Source organism: Megalobrama amblycephala, linkage group LG20, assembly GCF_018812025.1.
Source record: "Megalobrama amblycephala isolate DHTTF-2021 linkage group LG20, ASM1881202v1, whole genome shotgun sequence".
Taxonomy (NCBI): domain Eukaryota; kingdom Metazoa; phylum Chordata; class Actinopteri; order Cypriniformes; family Xenocyprididae; genus Megalobrama; species Megalobrama amblycephala.
Genome location: NC_063063.1, coordinates 33099959 through 33126029, shown reverse-complemented (window position 1 = coordinate 33126029; position 26071 = coordinate 33099959). Strand labels below are relative to the sequence as shown.

The following is a 26071-nucleotide window of genomic DNA, read 5'->3' as shown; positions in this document are numbered from 1 at the left end:
TGCCTTGCCTTGCCTTCTAACACCTTTTGTTCTGTTTTCACACCTCTGAGGGCACTTTTCCTGTACTTGTCATGGCTGAGCCTGAATGAAACAATGGTAATGGTCATAAAGGCCAACAACAGAAAGACATGGGACAGAACCTCCAAATGTGATTGGTCACATGATGTAAATGAATGAATATTTGGACAAAAGGCTGGGACTGAAGGATTGCCATGATGACATCTTCCAGAAATATGGCATCAAGCACTAAGAGAATGGACTATGGGACTTGTATAGCAATAGAGATGGCTTATCTGTGATTTTAGTCAAACAAATTCTACAACATCAGCAGAAGTGTGAGACTGACAGATTATAGCATGAGAACAAAGCAGTGAAAGCAAAGGTTCGAGCACTGGCTGTGCAACTGCAGAATGAAAAGGACAAAGCAAGACTGTTAAATGCAAATGCCAAGCTGCTGACTTTACTCTCTAAACGACTGGAATCAAAATCGTACCTCAAGGAACTCAAAGATTTGACTTTCTCCTGTAATTTAAAAAACAAAACAAAAAACAGAAGGTCTGAGGTTGAAATTGACTTTGAGGAGGAGGATGATGGCCAGAGACAAACTTGCAGTGTGACAAAAGTTATAAAGAAGAATGTTCTATAATAGAACATACCAGCTAGCTACACCAAAGCAAGTAAACAAATGGTAAAAAAAAAAAAAAAAATTGCCAGATGTGTACAAGCAACCACAAAAGTTTTGGCAAGTTCTTCACCACTTACAGAAAATCTACAATTTGCATCCACTAGATGGTGTAATGATTATTAATGTGAACTTAAGAGACTAGGGGCACTATTAGTGCATGGCCTAAATCGCAATGCGCAAGTGCACTTAGGGTGTGTCCAAATCCATTTTTACTATAGTTTAACGACGGGAAAAATGGTCGGCGCGCCCAGTGCATGGTTTAAAAGGGTTGTCCCTGTTCTCTTAATGAGCAGTGGGTGTGTTTTGGGTGTAATGTGCAATAAGCTAATCAGAGTCTTATCTCCCATTCCTTTTAAAAGCCGGTTGCGTTCGCGCCATGGCGGATTCGCTATTTACATGGCGGAATTTGCAAGCGGAAAAACAGAACACTTCTCTAGCCAGGATATGGATCTGCTCTTGTGCAAGGTTAAAGCGTGCAAGCAGACCATCTATGGCACAAGCCGGATTCCACCAAAGCATTTTTATTATTTATGCACATCATAATAATCTTTTACATTGTAATCTTTTTATTTTTAATATTTGGCATGTTTGTGTGCTGCTTCACGTCCCTGTGTGTGTAATAAGCAGAGTGTACGTGCTTTGTGCACCCGCCTATAGGCACATACTACTAATGCGCTCTTTAAATAACAAAAAAAAAATTGCTCCATTGACTTTAGAACAGGTTTTAGTTGGTCAATGGTTTATATTTCAGTTGCCTCAAAATAGCAAAGCGCCAACAATAGTGCCTGAACACACCTCATTTTCAGACCAGCACACCCTTGGGTGCACAAATGGGTGCAAATGCATTTGCTATTTAAACAACGTGGCGCAGGACATGAAAACGATAACTGCGTCGGGCTGAAACTAGCAAAAAACACTTGCGTCTTATGGGTGTGGAATGACGTGAGGGTGAGTAATGACAGAATTTTCATTTTGGGGTGAAATAACCCTTTAAATAATCTGCTCCCATAAATTTTGCATCTGAAAGGGAAACTCCTACAAATACATATGCAATAAAGTCAGCCACAAAAATAACTGTCCATGTCTTTTCATCTCACTTCATGTCTTTAGTAAATCCTTACAGTAGTTTTTTAACACCAAAAGAGGGTTTGTGCTGGCACAGACTGTTCTTAAATATTGCCCTTTGCCTGTAATTACTGTATTTAATCTAACAGTATACTTTTTCTTGTTAAATCAGGTGTTACACTTGATTCAGGAGAGAAGGAACATCTGCAAACAGATCCATCTGCCAGCACAGAGTGGCAGCAGTCAGGTTCTTCATGCTATGAGACGTGGGTAAGAATTGTTTATAGGGCTGTGTATTGTCAGCTAAACTTATACATATCACATTTCAGACAATAGCAGGGCTGCTCGACTATGACAAAAGTCATAATCACAAATCACATTTATTTTGGTCAATATTGTAACTGGTTATTTAACACTATTATGAGTGAGCACAAAATACAAAAACAAAAGCAAATTACAAACAATAGATCAAATTATTTATTAGTGTCAGAAGATTACAAAGAGGAAATATAACCAAAGCCGAACAAGAGACAACATTAACTGAGAAAAAAAAAGAAAGAAAAAAAGAGTGGTCAAATAGAGTAATAAAAAAGTGCTGTGTCTGCATACTAAAAAAAACTTTAACTTAAGTGAATGCTGGAGATGAGATTCAGACATTAAAACATGTTGACTAACATGTTTCTTAAAAGGGTCTCAAGCTTTACTGAACTGATTGGAAAAGCCTCTTAAAGAATGTTTAATTTTTTCTAACTTTTAGAAAAGGGGACATCTCATATACATTATGTAGATGTTAGAGGGTTCGGATCCTTCCACCTCAGCAATGTCAGTCGTTTTGCTGAGAGCATAATTAAAACTATTACAAACAGATTGTAGTTTTGTATGGTTCTATGATTCAGGATTAATTCTAAAAGTTGCTATCAGTGGACAAGGGGAGATCGAGCTGCCTAAGAAACCAGAAAATGGTGGCCCAGAAACTCCTAAGCTTTATACAGGATCAAAACATATGTACATGGTAGACTGGGGTGAATCTACACTGATCACAAGCAGGATATATGTTAAAAGTCTTAGAAAATTTTGGCTTAGTCCAATTAGGGCTTGACAATGAGGACTGCCTGATGGCCTGGGGCCAGCATGAAAGATGCTCCGGACAGTTGTTGGAATTGTCAATGGCCCGATCAGGCCAGTGCTGCATCATAACAAAAGTTTATCATTTGCACAATTTAAGTCTTGCCAATTTAAGCGTGAAAGAGAACTCAATTCTGTACTCGTGCACTATTTTCTGTAGGGATGCAGAATAATAATTTTTACTTAAAGGGATAGTTCACCCAAAAATGAAAATTTGATGTTTATCTGCTTACCCCCAGGGCATCCAAGATGTAGGTGACTTTGTTTCTTTGTTTCTTTCTAGAATACAGATGATGATTTTTAACTCCAACCATTGCCGTCTGTCAGCCGTATAATGTGGGTCAATGGGAACTTGATATCTCGCGCTTATACTTCAAGTGTCTGTTGTCAGAGCACAATCAGACCTCACTAAGCGAATGCTGAACGCAGTTGGACATAGTGGTGTTTTAGAGGTAAAAAATTATATAAATACTGTTTGGTTTCTCACACAAACCGATCGTTTCATGTCTTAGGACATCAATGTGTCGTCATGAGCCACAGGGTTTAATTTGGATTTGTCTAAGCAAGTTTTATTTACTCTTATAAAAGAAGTTCCCATTGACCCACATTATACGGCTGACAGACGGCAATGGTTGGAGTTAAAAATCATAATTTGTGTTCTACTGAAGAAACAAAGTCATCTACATCTTGGATGCCCTGGGGTTAAGCAGATAAACATCAAATTTTCATTTTTGGGTGAACTATCGCTTTAAAGCACGAATTTCACAGTGTCCAATAACCTTCAAAGGGCATAATTACCAAAGTCATAATAAAAAAACAAAAACAAACATCAAATCTTGTTTAACCTGTCTTTCAAAAAGTGTTAAACAAATATTACAGAACAAATGTTTATAACGTAACATTGTGAACCAATGTAAACACAACCTAGGGTGACCAGATTTCTCACAGGACGAGTGGGCGATATGACCATGGTATGAGAAATTTTATTTCACTATATATATATATATATATATATATATATATATATATATATATATTTATTAGGGGTGTAACGGTACACGTATTTGTACCGAACCATTTCGGTACAGGGCTTTCGGTTTGGTGCATGTGTGTACTGAAGCATTACATTGCAACATTGTAGCCTAACCACCATTAACCACCAATATTCGCAATAAGCTCTGCGTTTTGTTACTTTCGAAAAAAAGTGTCATCCTTCAAATTCTGTTCACGAAATTTAAACAGAAATGAAATGAATGAAAGCTTGTAAACAATATGTCATGTAGCATTTACCTCAGAAAAGCCATTCAGTGTCCAAAGTTTGTTAGTTCGCTAGAGAAATGAACTCTTTCGCTTAATATTGTTACGGTTGGTGTTGTAAGGATGAAGCATTCACGGATTTCCACAGCAAATGGGTATTTAATGATACAACGAAGAGATACAACATCAACACATCGAATAACATATAAGAACAGACAAGGAGTGAAGGGAGTGAGTCCATATAAATAGGGAGTGCAAACGAGGAAGTCCAGGTGATGATGATGATGAGTGATGATGGGGAGATGACGAGGGAAGTGAGTGCAGGTGAGGAGAACAGGAGGATCATGGGAATTGGAGGACTGGAGACAAGGGATCTGTGACAAATATATGCACTGTATTAGCCTATATAATCATTATATTTTACTTAACCTTTTAGTGATGTCCTGATTAGGCTATTTAATGTATGTTTAAATAAATCTGTTGTGAAAATGTCAGCCACTGTGTAGAAATCATTATATTTCAACAACGAATTGGAGTAAAAACATTTAGAAGTTAATGCAAAAACTGCCTTAGGTGCAGCTTAGATGTTTGCATAGGCCTACAATTTGTTTTTGAATGTTGATTATTTTATCTAAAAATAAAAAGCAATTGAATTTAGGCTAATAGTTAGGGCTCAGATGTTAACCTTTAATATTATAGGAGCATAATGCTCAAGAAAGGGCTATCTACATAGTTTATAAATTTTTTTTATCCTTAAGAAACTTTTAGTTATAATTTAATTTAATATATTTAAAGACAAAAACACAATTTTTCAGTAAACCACTGTTTAATAAAAAAAAAGCAATTTTGTGTTTAGTTTTCTCCCCACCTGCTGTACCGAAAATCGTACCGAACCGTGACTTCAAAACCAAGGTACGTCTCGAACTGTGAGTTTTGTGTACTGTTACACCCCTAATATATATATACAGTGCTCAGCGTAAATGAGTACACCCCCTTTGAAAAGTAACATTTTAAACAATATCTCAATGAACACAAAAACAAAGGTGTTTGGTAGCTATGAGTGATCCAGATGTTCAACAGAAATCAAACAATATAAGACTGACTGCTCCCACTTTATATTAGTTGTCTTTAACTAGCGCAGTCCCTCTTTTGGCATTAAAAGATTAGTCCACTTTTAAATAAAATTTTCCTTAAAAGTAGACTAATCCTTTAAAAAACTACTGTCGGGATTTACTAAAGACACACAGTGCAAAATTAGTGCTGAAAATGCTGAGATGCTGAGATTGTTTTTGTGGCTGACCTTATTGCATATGCAATTGTAGGAGTTTCCCTTTCAGATGCAAAATTTATGGTAAGAGTATTTAAATAAATCACACAACGCGATTTACTAATGTTTGCGCTTGTCAATTTACTGGTATTTGCACCATTATTTAAAGTCCAAAAAAAGCATGTCTTAACCCATTTTTGCAACATGGCTGCAATTGTTTGCTGCAAGGAGGAGACACCGCAGAGAACAGAGATTGTGTGGTAGAAGGGAGAAAATATTTTCCACTCATATTAATTTCTTTGGAATGCCAGAGGAAGAGGTTATCTGTATATTACATGTAACAAGTTCGGCACACCATCGGCGCATTTGTGGAATAGAGCTCTCATGCTAATTTGCCCCGTTTAGTAAATCTGGCCTTAGGAGTCAAAGTTGAAGTTCAATCAGTTAAAAGAGACTTTACAGAAGTTCTCCACAATTCCATAGGCTGTAGAAAATGAGTAAGAGGATCCAGCCTTGAATTACTTCAGAATACAGAAACACTACTTATATTGATAATCAGTTGACATAATTTCTACAGGTTTGGATAGGTTAACAGTACAGATAATTCTAGCAGCATCAGAACATAGTATTGTTCTCAGGGCTCTGAACCGGTTCAAGGAACGAAAACGAAATCCTGAAACGAACGAAATTTTGACCAGAACATAACCAGAAACGAAAACGAAATCAAATTTAAGAGTTCTGAACAGAAACGCTAATTTGAAATGGCCATTAACCGGTTAATAAAGTTATTTTAACGTTCCGTTTAATATTTTGATTTGGCAGTCAACCAATCACGAACCAATTCAAATAGTACAGCCTATGCAAATGTGAGTGAAATGGCCGCGCTGACGCTCTAAAGCAGGGGTCTCAAACTCAAATTGGCAGGGGGCCGTTTCTGTGATTGACACCTCATAGGAGGGCCATATTAACATTCAAGTGCAAGAAAGCGCAACATTTCAGAAAATTTACTTTGCATTATTTCTCATTTACATCAAATTTGCCTACTAAAATATCTTTATACCTATACTATAAATATTCAGCAGAGACAGCAGTGTCTCTCTCATTGTTACAGAGTGTAATATAATTATACTAATATAATACTACTAGGCCTAATATACTATTAATTGCAATAGTCTGGTGCAACTTCTCACATCCAACAAGGTGCATGGAATAAAAAAAATATAGTTATTTAGGAACAAAACCATCAACACTTGTGGTGTGGAGGGGTCAGAAATAAACAAAAAACTGGAGCTATATATATATATATATATATATATATCAACTTTATTTTGCCAAAAAATAAAAAATCTCTCATTGTTACATACATTATTAGTTTTTAATATTTAGTGGAAGTATTTTCCCTTACTTTATGTTAGCTTAAATAACATTAAAATTTTGCACTGACCAACACTGTACTGAACAAATACAATCCCTGAATACATTTGTACACTCTTCTGTTTCTTGACAGACACCTGGCAGCGCATTTGTCCAAGATGCCGTTTGAGCATCGGTAACGTTTAATGGCTGCATCGGACGCGTTTCGGTGGTTTAAATCGACGCTCGTGACTTAAAGGGCATATTGCAGGTTAGAGCTTTAGTGATTCAATGTGTAGAAAAATAATGTATGAAATAGATTTTCTTGAAAAAACACGCATAAATACGCTACATAGGCTTCTGGAGTCGTTTTTTGTGAGAGAATTTTACTTCCGCATCTGAAAAATGCCAAATCGGACGTGACGTCACTGAAGGGAACGCGATCAATATAAACTATAGGAAAACAATGGATCGTAATGACAGTTCGGATGCTGAGGAAATTGTAAATGCTTATTTATACTCGTATAACTAATCACAGCCCTACAATTAGCCTGCTATGTGGTCAAGAGAGCAGGGACAGGCCAGAATTAGACAGAATAACGGACAAATTGAGCTGTTGTGTGAGGAGAACCAGTGGAGAACAGGGCCGAGACCGGTGTTAGCTAACGTTAGGTAACGACATGTGCTCAGATCACAATATTGTACAGATTATTATCATGAATCAGGCAATAGCAACCCAGCTAACACACGACGTAACAGTTACGTAATGTATTCGTACTTTTTGGTAATTTAATGACTTACTGACAACGTAACTGCGACGTCGCATGCCAGTAATTTCATTACCTTCAGATTACCATCTCACAACGTCGTCAGTACGTTCTCCTAACGTTATAAGATTACCAAGGACGTTCCAGATACGTACTCTATGCGTAATATAATGGTCATTCCATGACTTACCAGTAACGTAACTACAACGTTGTATACCCGTAATATTATTACCATCAAATTACCATATCACAACGTCGTCAGTACGATCTCCTAACGTTATAAGAAAACCAAGGACGTTGCAGATACGTACTCTATTGGTAATATAATGGTCATTCCATGACTTACTGGCAACGTAACAGCAACGTCATGTGCTGGTAATTTCATTACCACCATCATTTACACCTTCTTTATATGTTATTATTAACAGAATTTGCCATTTAAAATGTGTAATTAAACGTCAGACATAAAACTGAAATGTCCCTTAAGTCAGAATATGGATGACTGCTTTTTATATAGTGACGTGACATACAGCGCGTGCCTCCACAAATGGAGTATAGTATGTTGACAAGTGAGTGAAGTTAATTTTTCTGAGAGAAGAATTTATTTTTCCGAGGTGACAACGAATAAATGGCTTTTATAAAAATGTATAAAGTTAACTTTGGAAAGACACAAAACCTTTTTTTATTGTTATGTTTACGTTAGTGCTGGTGGCCGTTAGAGTTGCCATGGCAACCGGGAAAACATTCAAGCGTCAATGTTTCTCCGTGTTTCTCGTCAGTTTTATAGCAATAAAGTTCAACAACTGCGTCAGATTGGTTAAGTAACATTACCCACAGTCTACTAAGTACTTTTGTTAATTTTTTTTACCTCTGTGATTATATGGTATCTTTCCTTGATCGTCTGAAATATATGTTAGCAAAATGTTACGCTAGCATAGCATATGTTTTTAATAATACTGAGTGCAAAACGTCTTGAATGCTTTTTGTTTCGCTGTAGGCTATATGTTTTTATTTATAGTTTGAGTGTATTTCATTATTTTTATTTAGAGTTTTGATCATGTTCTGTGTGTTTTTCACAATAAATGAATTTAATTCATTTTGAGGTCTGCATTCATCATTCACAGCTGTTGGAATAGCCTTTAAATTAGTTTGGGCAAATGAGGACATAAATTAGGTTAAACTACTGCATGTCCGCCCATAGAAAAACAAATAAATATAAAAATTACCAACTGATTACCAGCACACAACTATTGATACACAACGTTGCCACGACGTCGCAGTTACTAACTGGCAACGTCACAAAGTTACGTTGTGGCAACGTATCCGGGAATTTCACTTTTCCGGTTGCCACAACGTAACTAGTTACGTCGCCACAACGAAAGTTTGGTCACCAAATTACGTTGCAGTTACGTAACAGTCACGTAGTTTGGTTAGCTGGGAAAGCTATTGGTCATCTAGGAGTAGGCCTAACTGATTACTAATAACAGAAACGAATAAACCTTGATCAGGCGTATGTCACACGCGTTAATATCCGTCCACACTAACGTTACGTGATATAGCCGTTTCTCATCACGACTGATTTGGTAGTTAGCAAATGTAATAATCAAACACAAAACTTAAAATGTGCACCGTAAGTCTTCATCGAGCTGCATCTCTGACGGATCCGTGATCATGTCTCCCGCCGGCGGCCAAACATATAGTGCTAACTTACTGTATGTGTTTCATGTTATCCTTTATTCATTAATTCTGTGTTATGAGTTTATTCCGTGCCCATTCACTGATTGTGTGAGGATGTACGACGCCGTGATTATGTAGTTGTGTGAACTTGAATGTACATATAAGTTTACATACATGGCATGCATGAAATTGGAGTATTTACATTACCAGCACATCATTCAAAACTGTTTTGTGTGAGTGTGAGACTGTATGCATGTGTACATAATTTGTATTCATCAGTGTTGAAATTGATTCAAGTAAAAACGGTGAAGAAGCATAGCGTGTGTAAGTTTATTCATTTAATATAATCATTTACAGAAGTATTACAATGTTGAACCCCTGACAGCAACATAGTGACGGGCCAGATCCGGCCCACATCTGGTCCGTGTGTAAACCACATGTACCAGATGTGGGCCGGATCTGGGCCACACTATGTTGCTGTCTGGGACTCCATCATATCGCCAGGATGATAATCCTCCAGTCTAAAATGAACGCGTTTTTCGACGCAGATGCAGAAGTGAAGTCCCGTCTCTTCACCTGCACAAAACAAACCCCGGCACGGAAGATAGCAGCGTAGTTTTTCTTGTTAGTAAACCTCTGTACTCGATGCCCTGACAGGCTGAAGTTTGTGCAACCTCCACAAACACAATAATTTACCATTACGATGATAAATAGAATACAAAAACTACCGAAAACACACTGATTCACGGCCGCTGTTGCTAAATACCAATATATTCTGCACTGAATCAACACAGAGCTCTGCGAACATCTCCCTGTAGTGACGTAAAATGACGCGACGCTGAAAAAAAAGCGGTTTTTACAGAGACCGTCACTTTATCTACTAAATTAATGCCCTTATGTCTCGCAAAACATTTTTAAACCCTGCAGTACCTTTTTATATGGTATTTTTGTACAAGGTTATATATTCATCTCGAAAAAAATGTTAAACCTGCAATATGCACTTTAAAGTCGAGTGCTTTTACTGTAATTTGGGCAAGAGCGCTCATAATAGAAGCGACGCGGTTGAGAGCGCGGCTCATGGTTGCATAGCAACGACAGACGCCACTGGGGCGAAAGCGCGTTGGAAAGAAGGAGAATGCGGGTCGGCCGCTTATGTGACGCGATATGTGAATGCCCCCATAGAATGGCGACTTTTTCTTTGCATATCAGACAGGTAGCAACTGGAGAAAAATAATAATAATAATTTAGCGGCCGGATTATGTTTTATTTTTGAGATCAGTTGCGGGCCGGGTAGAGGGGGAGGGCGGGCCGTAAATGGCCCGCGGGCCGGCAGTTTGAGACCACTGCTCTAAAGTGAGATGCCCGCACTGACGCGCTCAGCTCAGCTGTCAAGTCATCATAGGTTAGGTATGTTAGTCACAATGGCAATGCACTGGCATTAGTTTTTCCGATGATATATGTCACCAACCGTCAAGTATTAGGCCTACATTTAAGTAAAAATGAATGTCAAGGTAGGCTATATGCAGCTTGTTGTACGTTTTGAAACCAGCGAAAATTGCAAGATTTACAATTTTCAATGTCACATCACGCATCTGCAGCGCTTCTGTGAACGGAGAAAACTAGGCCTACCTACACAACACATATACAATAAAAGGGAATATTTAGGCCTATAGGCTACGCGAAATATTTCACTTAAATAATTAGGTCTAACAAAACGAAAGTGGTTATATGTGGCGCACTCCAGAGATCTAGAAAAGGAAACAGACATTCTGCTTGTTTTCGTTATTTGAGTGTCTTTTGTAAATGTATGAATTATGTCTTGCTTTTACCTCTATGACCATAAATTACGGAGCTAGTTTTAAGGAAAACAAATCCAGTGGTCGCGCCGGCGCCTCACACGCGCGCGCACATTCTTGCATTGCTTAGCTACTTGATATCGCAGCCTGTTAAATATTAAAATAAAATACAATCAACCAAACGTTACACTGCTGAATTCAATTCTGTAATACAGTCTGCCGTTTACCACCCGTGGTATAAACATACAAACATTATAAACAAAGCTATGTAGGCTAGGCTACTTTTACATTTTACTTTACCGATAACTTTATTATCATTATTTCTGAATGTAATGATAAAATGCGACGTATAGGCCTATGCGACTTATCTTTTTTCATCTTAGGAATAGCGTCGGTAGCCTATTTTTAACCATGCAGCAAACATTAAAATTTCTTGAAAAAAATACTTAAATTTATAAACCATTGTTTTTCCTTTCGTTTAATATGTTTACATTTGGACAGAATCTTGTTATAAAAGATAATTGTAGACGGCAAATACACTTTGTTTTTTAATAAATAAAATGCTGTACATATTATTATTATTATTATTATTATTATTAATTAGGCTACATGCAATAATAATAATAATAATAATAATAATAATAACGTTATTAACCGCTATTTTTTTTCTTCTATAAAACCGGTTTCGGAACGTTTATAATACGGTAGGAATGCTGGAACAGAAACGTTAAAATACCGATTCTGCTCGGAGTGGAACGATTGATTTTTATTTATTTATTTTTTTATTTTTATTTTTTTTATTTTTTTTCGTTTTTAAGCCCTAGCTATATACGTAAAAAAACTTTGGTAAGGGTCACAGCCGAGTCATACATTCCAGAAGGACTCTTCTCATCTGGGATGCTGTGAAACTCTCTTGGAGACTATTCCTTTGGCATGGTCACACGCCTCTAAAATTAATAACCACAACCACTGCAAGCACAAATAAATAAAACGTAGGCAATATCTTTTCCCTTCAAGGGACTTCATTGGAACAGCCACACAGGGCACTGATACAAACTTCTGCACAATTCACTGTCATAGTTTAACATATAGTGACACATTGTGCTATATATCCTAAAAAGAATTACACATACTAAGTATGCATGCGTTAGTGGATACATGTAGTGCGTTATACCCAGGGTTCACTCAAAGCAGGGAGAGTCTGCTTTTAGCTGTTACGCTAGTCGCAGCTGGAACCAGCTTCCAGAAGAGATCAGGTGTGCTCCAACAGTAGCCACATTCAAATCAAGACTCAAAACACATCTTTTTACCTATGCATTTGCAGATTGAGCACTGTGCTATGTCCGAACTGATTGCACTTTATTTTATATGTATTATCTCTTTATTCTTTTAATAATTTTTCCTGTTTTTATTTCATTTTAATGTATTTTATCTTGTTATTTCTTTTATATATTTTTAATGCATTTTAAATATTGCTGTCTGTTTGAAAAAGTTGGGAGAATTAGGAAGAAAGCATTTGTGATTAGGTTAAAATTTGGTAAATTTGGACAAACCATGGGGAAATTTGAGCTGTGATGGATGGTTAAGATATCTCTGGATTACAGTCAGGACACTTTCCAAAGGGGAAATTTCCAAAGGGGAAATTTGAACTGTGTTGCATAGATAAGATATCTCCGGAAGGGGGATTAGGGCTGTGTGGCGCAGTTTGAGGTGTCTTGGCAAAAGAGGAGATTGAAACTTTGTTTATCAGTTTGAAGTGCCTTAACAGGTCGCTAGAGAGCGGTCCTGTCGTGTGAGGTTTAGATCCACTCTGACGGCAACAACAACACAAAACTCCCTAAGACTTCCTAGCTCTTCCATCCAGATAGCAAAATTATCTGTTTTACTGTTATTCCTTGTTTTATCTTTATTATTCTTCTTTATGTAAAGCACTTTGAATTACCATTGTGTATGAAATGTGCTATACAAATAAAATTGCCTTGCCTTGCCTTGCCTTGCCTTATTGACCTTCATGACCAAATCGTTTCAGAATCTTCACTGTAAAAAATGATTTTTTGAACTTGTAAATAAAGATAGCATCATTTAAGTACATTTTACAAGCAAATACTATTTTGTCTTTTTACTTAAAAATGTCACGTTTAATCCAATAAGCTACTTGAGGTTTCGTTTTCATTTATTGTGCTTAAATACATAAGTAAATTAAAATGGAACTGCTCAAGTAATATTTACTTAGTGTTTTGTCATCTAATGAACTACTGCAAAAAAATAACAAACGCAAGTAAAACTTACTCCACGAATCCAGGCAATCTATGCGCATGCGTTCTTGGTCCCGAAGTGGCGCACAGCAGCAGAGGCGGAGGAAACCAACGGAAAATTTTCTCGACGACTGATGTCGACATATGTGACTTTTACACGGTAAGTTATTAAATATTTGTTTATTGGTCAATTTAGTTACGTTTGCAGAAAAGTATAGAGCTATTAAGCTGCAGTCCTGGTGGCTATGAGTTATGGCGTAACTGTTATATTCGACAAAGTTGAGTTTGCTAAAGAACCGATTTGCACTAAACATCCGTTATTAGCAAAAGGCATCTGTGTCGAAAACTTTTCTTGTATTTTACATGTAATCTACGGATATGTTTAATGAACAGTGAATTTAAAGATGAACTTTGCACGATAAGAGCGGCGCGACGCGTCTCGACAAATGGCAATAGAACCCATGGGACTCTGTGTGAATAAATAATTGTTCCCTCACGTGCCATCTGAATTATAAATACAAGTTTCATAATCAGAAATTGAACATGTACAGCCTCGGAAGTCATATTTACGAACCCGGGATTATACTGGAGCCCTGAGGGGTGGGCCATTAACTTTAAACGTGACGCAGAAAACGGCTAATCCCCCATTAATCCACATCAACTACACTGTTTTGTCTTATCGATAAAATCGATAAGCATTTGATGCATTTTAATCAAGTTAAACAGAGATTATACGCAGAGATTAGAATCTATACAATAGTGGTACAATGTACGTGTTCAGGCAGCCTTAGATATCAGATGATCTTACTTGAACGAAGTTGTTCCAAAATAAATTAATGTTAACTGTTCAAATTTCAAATCAATAAGGTCAGTATATTTATTCAAATTTGGTAAAAAAAAATCTATTTCTGACATTAACATTTCTAACATATGTTCCACAGATTGCATTCACCATTCAAGCTCATGCAAGGTAAGTTGGCAATATTTCTTACAGCCTTTACAACACTTTATTAACCTTGCAGTATGCCACATTTCTGTAGATTAACACACACACACACACACACACACACACATATGTATGTATGTATATATATATATATATATATATATATATATATATATATATATACGAAGACTTCAGATGCAAAAGCCTCTAAGTGCCGTCTGAAATTTTCTTCTAAAGTGTTTTTATCAAGCTTGTATGTTTAGGTTCAGCAATTCCATTTTAATGATATAATAAATAGGTCCTTTTCATTGCCATTTAAGTGAAATAACTGAAAATAAACATACAAGCTTGATAAACATGCTTATTTTAGAAGGACATTTCAGACGGCACTTAGAGGCTTTTGCATCTGAAGTCTTCATATCATATCATCATATAAGATGTAAACACTGGTCCAGCAGCACTTCTGGTTTCATAATTTTTAAAGGGTTAGTTCACCCAAAAATGAAAATTCTGTCATTTTTTACTCACCATCATGTCGTTCCACGCTCGTAAGACCTTCGTTAATCTTTGGAACACAAATGAATATATTTTAGTTGAAATCCGATGGCTCAGTGAGGCCTCCATAGGGAGCAATGACATTTCCTCTCTCAAGATCCATTAATGTACTAAAAACATATTTAAATCAGTTCATGTGAGTACAGTGGTTCAATATTAATATTATAAAGCGACGAGAATATTTTTGGTGCGGCAAAAAAAAAACGACTTCTAAAGTGATGGCCGATTTCAAAACACTGCTTCAGGAAGCTTCGGAGCGTTATGAATCAGTGTATCAAATCTGGTGTTCGGAGCACCAAAGTCACGTGATTTCAGCCGTTGGCAGTTTGACACGCGATCTGATCATGATTCGATACACCGTTTCATTTATGCTCCAAATCTTCATGAAGCAGTGTTTTGAAATCGGCCATCACTAAATAAGTCTTTATTTTGTTTTGTTTTTTGGCGCACCAAAAATATTCTCGTCGCTTTATAATATTAATATTGAACCACTGTACTCACATGAACTGATTTAGATTTGTTTTTAGTACCTGTATGGATCTTGAGAGAGGAAATGTCATTGCTCCCAATGCAGGCCTCACGGAGCCATCGGATTTCAACTAAAATATCTTTATTTGTGTTACGAAGATTAACGAAGGTCTTACGGGTGTGGAACGGCTTAAGAGTAAGTAATAAATGACAGAATTTTCATTTTTGGGTGACCTAACCCTTTAAATACTACATAATTAAATCTTAAAGGTATTTGTGTAAAATTTTTATTCGGTTAAAAATGTTTAAAAGAACCCTGAAACTGGAAGTTCTTCCTAACCAGCGCTGTTTACATCTTCTGAATTGGTTAATGTGTGCGTGTGTGTGTGTGCATCTTTCCTTTAGGTGCCACAGCATGAGGTGGTTGTGTAAAAAATAAACAAAAGACTACAACTTTTAAAACATTTACTGCTCAAACACGGAAATTATGGCTGTCAGTCATCGACCCCTTGTCTTTATGCTGATTGTCCTTGTTCATTTAAAACATTTAATGCTCTTCGAATACATTTGTCCCGACACCACACAGAATCAGACAAACCAACAGAGGTGCTTTCATTTAGTTGTCTTCTATGCAATGCATTGTCATTCTCTTCAGAGAAGCAATATTTTGAGCACCTTAGCAACCATCTGAGGAGGTACGAGGTAGTGAGTTGTGTATTCAAAAACTGCAGCTTCAGCACAAGCATTTATTCAACCTTTGCTACACATAAACACAGGAAACACAATAAACACTCCCTTGAAGATTTTAAAATGGAAGTCTTGAAAAAATACCCAAATCCCACTGTTTTGCAAAATGATTCAGAGGTCTCTGAGGATGACACAGAACTGGATGAAACTTTGGTTGAAGCACAAGATAATTTGTCTGAACTTATAAAGAAGAAGTTTGGTCAGCTTTTTCTAAAGTTGGAAAGTAATTTCAACGTGTCAAACAGGTGCATTGATCAAATCGTAGATGAGCTTCAGTTCATATCTTCCTCTGCATCTGCTCCAGTTTTGAAAGATGTTGTTGAGTCCACTTTAAAGAGCCATAACTGTGACATAGATCCAACAGTTATCTCAGATTTGGTGAAAAATCTGTGTGAATCAAACCCTGTCAGTTCAGCTTTAGGGAAAGATGGACCTTTTTCAACAGCATATAAGAGGAGAGAATTTATGAAAGAAAATTTTTCAGTTGTTGAACCAGAAGAATACATACTGGACAATAAAGACAAAAGAACATTCCAGTATGTTCCGATACTCCAGTCTTTGTTGCAAGTCTTGAAGAATATCAAAGAAACGGACCTAGTCACTCAAAAAAATACTGGATGTGCATCACGTTACCAGTCCTTCAATGATGGATCTCACTTTCATGAAAATGAATTTTTCGCAGGAGATGTCGAGAGATTAAGTCTTATTCTGTACATCGATGACTTTGAAGTGTGCAATCCCTTGGGAACTTCTCGCAAGATTCACAAAGTCACTGCTGTCTACTGGGTGTTAGGAAACTTTCCAGCACATGCACGATCAACATTGGCATCTATCAATTTAGCCATTCTTTGTAAGGCAGATGACACAAAGCGATTTGGATTTCAGAAGGTTCTAGAGCCACTGTTAACCGATCTTCAAAGCCTGGAAAAAGATGGTATTTTTATTCCAAGTTTAGGAAAAGTCATGAAAGGCACTGTGGTCAGTGTGGTAGCTGATAATTTGGGAGCCCATTCTGTGGGGAGGATTCATTGAAAACTTCACAGGGTCTCATGTCTGTCGATTTTGTCTTGCAGACAGGTCCCAGTTTCAGACCACAGAAGTAAGATCTGGGCTTTTTTACAGGAGAGATAAAGAGCAGCACGCTTTGCATGTTGAGACAGTTTTGTCAAGTCCTACTTCCACACCTTGCTATGGTGTGAAAAAACAGTGTGCACTGTCTGAAAAACATTTTCATGTAACATCTGGTTACCCACCAGATGCATTACATGACCTTCTTGAAGGTCTTGTTCCAGTGGAACTGGCATTGTCATTTCAAGCCTTTATCAAGAAGAAATATTTTTCTCTTGAGGAGCTCAATAATTGCATTCGACAGTTCCCTTATAAGTGGAGTGACCAAACAAATCGTCCACATTTGATTCCTGCTCATTTTTCCACAAAAAGATCTGTAGGAGGTAATGCACATGAAAATTGGTGTATGTTGCGTCTGTTGCCTCTCATGATAGGCTTGAAAGTACCTGAGGATGATGAAGTGTGGCAGATGTTAATGACCTTAAAAGACGTTGTGGAACTTGTGATGGCCCCAGTTCATACAGAGCAGAGCATTTGCTACCTTGACTCTTTGATTTCTGAGCACCGACACCGATTTCTGGAAGTTTTTCCTCAAGAAAAGCTTCTTCCCAAACACCACTATCTTGAGCACTACCCTGAACTCATTCAGGAATTTGGTCCTCTGGCAGCCTTGTGGACCATGAGATTCGAAGCTAAACATGGCTTTTTTAAAAAAGCTGTCAGACAAACAGGCTGTTTCAGGAACATACTGATGTCCCTTGCAAAAAAACACCAGCTCATGATTGCATTGCATCTCCATGAATCAAATGTGATCAAGTCATCACTTTCGGTCACAACAACTTCACAAGTCTCTGTGGATGTCCTAAAGGATGACATAAAACATTTGGTGCAACATCGGTATCCACGTGTCACAATGGTACATGTTGCAAATAATGTGTGCTTATTAGGCACCAACTATAAACCTGGAATGTTGCTATGTCATGGTTTCACTGCAGACTTGCCAGATTTTTGTGAGGTGATACAGTCTATCTTGGTTTGTAATGAACTGGTCTTTGTAGTGAGACTACTAAGCACATGGTACAACGAGCACCTTAGGAGCTATGAGTTGGAACACACAGCCAACATTCAGTTACTGGAGCAAAGAGAAATGGTTGACTACTATCCCCTGGCTGCTTACAGTGTTGCAGGAAGACGACTGACTACCTTAAAACACTATATTTGCCCATCATTTTAGGTGCATGGTTATCGAAGTTAATGCTGTAGTGTACACATTTTTAATTAGGTTGAATTTTAATTGCTGTTTTTTTTCTGTTGCAGATGTGTACCCCAGCAAAGTTGCAAATTGTTTTTGAAGAGAATGACATTCGCAAATTGGTTCTGCCCTCAGGCATCCCCAGTACTCTTCAGGACCTTAAACGTGTAATCAAAGAAACATTTGATATTCCAGACTGCTTTACTTTGATGTATGAAGACATGGATTTTACCAGTTTTCTACCTTGAGCTCAATAGATGATGTACAGGATAAATGTACTATAAAAGTGGTACAAACTGAACCCATCACCCTGAATCTGAGTGCTGTGGAAGAACCAATCCTACAAAATGAGTCTGACGCCATATCATGCAGTTCTCAGGACACTGTTGTGCTATGTCCTTCTGAAAATGAGACTTCATTCCTTTCTTTAGACTCCAGATCCAGCAGTTCCCAAGACACTGTTCTACTATCTTCGTCTGAGAGTTCCACATCATGCCGTTCTCAAGGATGGCCAGCAAAGTTTAAAATACCAACTTTCTCATTTGATACAGAGCTCTTGATTTCAGAAGGAAACAAAGCCTACCAAAAGGATGGCACCCTCTTGAACAATCCAAGAGTAACAAGAAGTGTCCTTGAGACACTAGCAGGGACAATATTTCGTTTCACTGCGTACCCAACAGGTGTCCAGATTATGAACGTAGTAGAGATGTTGATTGAAAAGTACCCATGCCTCAAAGAGCCAGGGTCATTTAATGGACAGTATGGTTGGCAACAGAGGATTAAATATAAGATGGGCAGTTATCGAGCAAAATTAAGAGGCAGTCAGCTTTCCTGCCCAGAGCTGGAGGTCAACTCTTTGAAAAGAAAGAAGACAAATGAAAACTCTTGCCCCAAAGGCACGAAACGCCCCAGGAAGGCTGAAGTAAATTACTTGCCCCCATTTCCATTTGAGGAAACTGAGGAAACTTTAGAGAAGGAGAGAGTTGATCTTCTTAAAGAAATTCAGAAGAAAAACAACAAGAAGGTCATCGGTGAGAAAATGGAGAAGACTTTCTCCTATCGAAGATTAGAAATCATTAATCACTGCCCTGCTGTCAAAGATTTCAAGGAGGATGGCCAGCTCTTTTTTGTGAATCTGAGGTAAACCTTAGTTCTTTTTTTTTGCTTGATGGTAATATTGCTTGATGGTAATATGTAGGTACTTATAACTCTGTGTTACATTTTATTTTCTTTGTCTTAGATCAAGAATGAGTTCAGAAGGATAACCACAGTTCCCCTGGAGCCAACCTTTCTGCAAAAACTGGACCTCTACGCTCCAAAGCTCCTGGATTTGTTTAAAAAGAAGGGTGGGGATGCAGGCATAAAAATTAGAAGTGTGCTAGATTCACTCTGCCAGGTAAATGTATATATTACACATCTCATCTGATATCCTGCTGCTTCTTGACTTTATAAATATGCAGTTGTATGAAAGAGTACACTGTTAATGTTCGCTGCAGTTTACTTTTGTTTTTTACAGCAAGTTAAGATAAGATAAGCGAGATGCTGTGATTCGCTGCCTGCTTTCCTACCTGGGAGAATCATCTGAGGAGCTCATTGAAGACTACCAGGTACATTAAAATTGACACACACATACATTCAAATTGACTTCATATGTGTACAGTACTGCAGACGTCTAAGGCACATTAGTATCTTCATCCCCAAAAATGTTTTTTTACTTTATCTTTGTGCTGTAGTTTGTCCTGAAATATCAGTTTACATTCCTAAACATTCATTTTGCCATTATTTGTAATAACCCAGTGAGATTTTTGTATGTACAGGGAGTCATACAGAAGATCAGGGGCCGTATTCACAAAACATTTTATCTTACAACTAAGAGTTCTCCTAAATAGCAGTAAAAGTTCTTAGCTAAGAGTTTTCTCTTAAAACCTATTCACAAAGCTGCGGAGACAAACTTTTACTAAGGAATAGACTGAAGTCTTAAGCTAAGAGTAAGGGCGGGGTTGACCTCGTTGCTATGGAGTATACACACAGTGATTGGCTGATGGGGAGGAGTCAGCGATTTAATCATAGAAATATTGTAGAATGATGTGTCATGTTTCCATATTAAAATAAATGTTTTAAAATACAAATGTTGCCCTATTCAAATAAATATTTTTTAATAAAAAAGTCAAAATAAATTGTTGCCATTGTTGCCATAAAGGTTTTAAAATAGGCTAAGTGTCACTAATTAAACTAGTATATACAGTTAATTGTCCACCTCTTGGGTGTCTGCATCTCGAGAGAATGCATCTCAAGCGACAAATTATGTTTTATAAACAAAGTTTGGGAGAAACACATTCAAACAGCCTTTCTAATCAGCTCGAGAGGAGGAATATATACACAGATGAGAGTCGTCTCGCCTATAGTTACTTTGACAATTTTCTGCATCCCTCCGCCACCCTGTCCCTCACTCTTGGCTGGGGATACGGGGAGAACTCTGGTTTTGGGCTAAATTCCAAGCTCGATCCCCTTGCACAGCACACCAAATACGCTTATTATATATATATTTTATTACTCTATTAAATCATTTGTAAGTGTGAACTCACGAAAACCACTACCACAGGTAATCAGACAATATATATATATATATATATTTTTTTTTTTTTTTTTTGGCGTCTCATTGTAGATTCAAATCTATAAATCAAAATGTATTGCATTTATAAAGAAAAAGTTCAGCACCCAAGGCTCAATCTCTATTGCCTCAATGGTGTACAGTGTCTTTGGGTGGATTAGGACTGTTTGTGATTTGGTCTTAGAGACTTAGGAGTCATCTTGACTACTAACTTTTCACAGACTTAGGAGCTAGTTTTAGCGCTAAAATGCTTTGTGAAATACTCTTAGAGCAAAAATGTAGGACTCCTAAAATTAGGACTGACATGCCCATTATTTTTAAGAGTTTCTCCTAAATCGGCAAGTTAGGAGCTACTTTTAGCCTTAAGATGTTTTGTGAATACGGCCCCTGGTCTCACATTTCATTGAGTCTGTCTGTTATAACATGAAGAAAGAGATAAAACTGAGACAGCCTAATCAAGAAAAACTGTGGCAATATCTGCAAAATGCTTAAAAAAAACGTACATGCAAAGCTACCTGAAAAACTATATTAAGTGTACCTAGGCCAAAAACTGCTTTAAAGGGTTAGTTCACCCAAAAATGAAAATTCTGTCATTAAGTTCTCAAACCCTCATGTCGTTTCAAACCCGTAAGACCTTCGTTCATCTTCGGAACACAAATTAAGATATTTTTGATGAAATCCGAGGGTTTCTTAAGCACACATAGGCAGCAATGCCATTGCACCTTTTGAGGTCCAGAAAGGTAGTAAAAACATGGTTAAAATAGTCAACGTGACTACTGTGGTTCAACCTTAATGTTATGAAGCGACAAGAATTGTTTTTGCACACAAAAAGTAAACAAAAATAATGACTTTATTCAACAATTTGAACTGTTGAATAAACGAAGGTTTTATGGACGTGAAACAACATGAGTGTGAGTAATAAATGACAGAAATTTAATTTTTGGGTGAACTAACCCTTTAAGTGCAAAGGGTGATCACACCAAATATTGATTTAGTCAATATTAGGTAAATGAAAATAAATTTATGAAAGCATTTTAAAGGCATCCCCACTTTACAGAATGTTTACACAAGTGCCTAAATTTTTTTTACAATACTGTAGCTTTGCAGGTAGTTTGTAAAGCGTCTTGCAGACACAGTTCTTCAGGATTTAGTCTGTCTTCATTTTTTCATTCTTCATTTAACCCTTGTGCGGTCTTCGTTTGGGAAGTACACTCAGGGTCTTTGGAGTCTCCACAGACCCCAGGCAACAAAATGCAATTTTGTAACAAAATACTTTTTTTAACAAATGTAATTTTACTCTGTTTATTAATGTTTTTACTCCATGTTTTTACAGTTTTTGGAGGATTTATCATATTTTTAAAATTTATATAAATTAAAAAATATTTTTTTAAATAGGTTTTTATACAAAAACAGCTTTATATGTAAAATTCACTTTATAAAAGACCCACATTTCTAACTTTCATTCATGGGGATCACATGGATAATTTGACATGGTTTAGTGTGAGATTTTTGCCCATCTCTTGGAAAACGCAGTTGTTACCAGTAAATGGCTGCAGAGCTCCACTATTTGCTATGTGCTATTTGAATGACTGAAAGACATCTTTTCACAAGTTTTTTTCAGTTGGATTCATATCTAAATATTATGAAATCACTATCACATATCTATATATTATTGTAGTTTTTCAATAATGTTACATTATGATGAGAAACTGGACAAAATTCATCCTCAAAATCAACAAAAAAACCTTATTTTTTCAGTAAAAAAATGCTAAACTTTGACAAAAAGTAATTTTTATTGTTATAATTGTGATTTCATAACATTTAGATATGAATCCAACAAAAAAAAACTTTAGAAAAGGTGTCTTTCAGTCAGTCAAACAGCAAATAGTGGAGCTCTGCAGCATTTACTAGTTAAAGTGATACTTTTTTTTACTTTTAAAACTGCATTTTCCAAAAGATGGGCAAAAATCTCACACTAAACCATGTCAAATTATCCATATTATCCCCATGAATAAAAGTTAGAAATGTGGGTCTTTTATAAAGTGAATTTTACATAAAAAGCTGTTTTTGTATAACAAATATTTATTTATTTATATAAATTTAAAAGATATGACAAATCCTCCAAAAACTGCACAAATATGAAGTAAAAACATTAATAAACAGACTAAAATTACATTTGTTTTTAAAAAAAGAATTATTGTGTTACAAAATTGCCTGGGGTCTGTGGAGACCCCGACGACCCTGAGTGTGACCTTTTTTTACACTAACATAAAAACAAGATATCACTCCAATTTTTTTTCTTTGTAGATCAAGAAAGTTTCAACAACTGTACAAAGTTTCATGTCATTTGGACAAAGAGAACATTTTTTTTTTTCAAATGTCATTTGGGCTCTAAAAGGACCCCAAAAACCCTATAAGGGTTAATAACAGATTTAATGATGGTGAGACCAATTCTCTGTGTGGGGCACTTATCACATAAAATTAAAGGGAACATTCAACTTACTGTACAGTATTGTAACCACTTTGCACTCATTTGTGTATTTGACAGGATGTGAGCAGAGACATGATTAAAGATGGCTTCACCAATCATGTAATGAAGATCATTGTACTGGGCAGCACTGCAGGAGAGGAAGATGCCAACATAGCTGACGTCATCATCGTCATTGAGGGAACTGAGGTACTGTCGGGATGTAAGAACCTCACAAATGCGTGCCTCATGCTCATGGGCTTCATTTACTCCCTGAACTTAAGCTATCCTTCAAAGCTGAGAAACACATTTGAAGTGTTTCAGAAAATCTTCCTTGGGCTGGATGCTTTAAAATTTTCACCAAAGGTTAGCTCTTTGCAGAGAAAGCTACTGATATAAGTCTGTTGGCCATTTTGTTTGGTACTCGCACTTTTTTTATTTGCTCAATTGTTCTTCAAGTGAGAATGTCCTCAAAAGTTTGATTAATGTAAATATGAGCAAAGTTTGTACTGTACTTTGTACATTTTTGTCCATTTGTTTTTTTATTCCCTTTGTTTAATATGTTTTTCAAGAGTTTAATTGAAATAAAAGTACTCAAGGAAAATGTCTGACAGTGTTTTTTTTATTATTATTATTTTATTTAATTAAAAAAAAATCAGTAGCAATACATCACAAATTATATTAAGTAATGTTTAAATAATATTTAAAGTAAAGGTTACTCAGGATAGCTAAGAAAGATAACTAGGACTCTTAAGTAAAAGAAATGCAATAAATCATATATATATTTATAAGCATTACTTGAATAAAATTTACAAACAAAGAGTCAATAATATTTACTGGGAATTCCCAAGTAAACTTTACTTAAAAATTTCTAATTAAAGCTACTAATAATTATGTTTAGGCTTTTACTTGGCTATTTTTTTGTAAATTTACTAGCTTTGTCTGAGTGAAAAAAATTTCCAAGCTTTTTTCAAGTAAATCCTACTCCAAATTTTTTACAGTGTTTAAGAAATTAGGTGATATATATATTATGAGAAAATGAATCATGTTTTTTACCTTGGATGCATATAAAAATATTGTAGGAGACCAGACCTCCAAAACAAAATTAGGCACCTTTAAAATAGCATTATTGGGGCATTTTAAGTTGCTCAAGCAAGTGTTGTTTCTTTTGCATTTAATCTCTATACAAAAAAATACTGCTGGTCAGAACTTTTTTCCACCTCAATGAAGAGATGAGTGCCATCCATTGTGTTGCCTTGTTTTTTGATTATTCAACTATAGTACATGATGTGAATGCAATAATACAAGAAAAATTTTAATATTGATACAAGAATCTAAAATGTCAGTATCGAAAAAATATCACAATATACCTGCACAGCCCTATCTGCTTATGATGTGCCAGTCAGAATTTTGTTGCTACTGTATGAACTTGATCTTACTTGATTTTAGAGAATATGTACTTTATTTATCTTCAGTAATTTTTACTGAAATCCAAGACTTTGTGGATGTGTTCTATTATTTAATTTCCTTCATCCTGTCATATGTTTTCTTTCTCAGTTACACCCGAGAGGCATACCTTGAGCTTGTGGAAAACATTCGTAAAATAATACCAGGTAGCTTGTCATGAAATATACCAATTGATAATAACTGATTCTTGAGTAGCGGGACAAAACTGACCTGTATTGTCGAATCAGGATTTGGTCAGACAGGTTATGGTTGTTAATGTTAAGCTCAAAAAAGTATTATAAAGGCACCTTAAACATGTTATATATTATATTTCAGGTCTTCTGAAGACATTCAATAGCTTTATTTGAGGAACAGACAGCATATTAGATTCCATTCAGCATCCAAATAGCATGTTGCGTTCAATTACCGACAGTCAGTATGGTAAAACTCTCTTCACGTTGTTCAAATGTTTCCATTATTATTCATAATCTGAACATACAAGTCTGTGCTTTTGTTTAAAAAGGCTGTATTTTTCTGGAATTTACTGCTAATTCTGAATGGTGTCAAGTGTTCGTTACATCAGTGGTTCACAACCCTGGTCCTGCAGTACCTCCAACACTGCACATTTTAGAATCTCCCTAATCAATTACTGTACACCCGATTCAGCTCATCAGTTCATTAAAGTCTCCAAGACCTCAGATGGATGTGTCTGTTAAGAAAGACATCAAAAATGTGCAGCATTGGGGGTACTCCAGGACCAGGGTTGGGAACCGATGTGTTACATGAGAGCACTTTCACTCTTGTTACAAAGTAATTTGTAATGGTAGTTTAAAATTAAGTTTTTTTTTTGTTTTTGTTTTTTTTTTAAATTAAGAGTTTATTTAGCAGTAAGAATTCTACTCTTAATTTGTTGGATTTAATTAAATATTTATTTTTTATGTGGTATACTACTATTACTACTACTATGTACTTAAATAAAAAATATAAAATATACTTATGGTATACATTCAGTACATGTTGTAGTTACACTGTAGATACATTTAAAGTACCTGCATTTAATTACTCTGTTGACCGCATCTAAACGTATCCTTATGCCTACCGTCTACATCTACCTCTGACCATACCTGTATCCTAAACTCTATAACAGCAAATAGCTATTGCAAATCTGACAATGGTATTGCAGAACAACATGCATGTACACAAAAAACTACATTATCAAATGTTTAATTTTATAATATAAGTGCATAGGATTTGAAGACATCTC

General features: G+C 36.3%; 1 protein-coding gene and 1 long non-coding RNA gene across 4 annotated transcripts in view; both read left to right on the top strand.

Moving 5' to 3' along the window:
* Positions 1–26071, top strand: part of cdk5rap1 (CDK5 regulatory subunit associated protein 1) — a 102296-nt gene that overhangs the window by 54778 nt on the left and 21447 nt on the right. For all 3 annotated transcript variants that reach the window (XM_048170836.1, XM_048170835.1, XM_048170837.1), the window contains exons 8-9: positions 1923–2020; positions 24919–24974. In XM_048170836.1, coding sequence (XP_048026793.1) covers positions 1923–2020; positions 24919–24974 — 154 coding nt within the window. The remainder of the gene's footprint in view (positions 1–1922; positions 2021–24918; positions 24975–26071) is intronic.
* On the top strand, positions 12771–23915 carry LOC125255540. The gene is made up of 6 exons (XR_007181923.1): positions 12771–13407; positions 14189–14217; positions 18349–19423; positions 19524–19679; positions 19800–19890; positions 23443–23915. It is a non-coding gene; the product is annotated as an uncharacterized LOC125255540 (long non-coding RNA).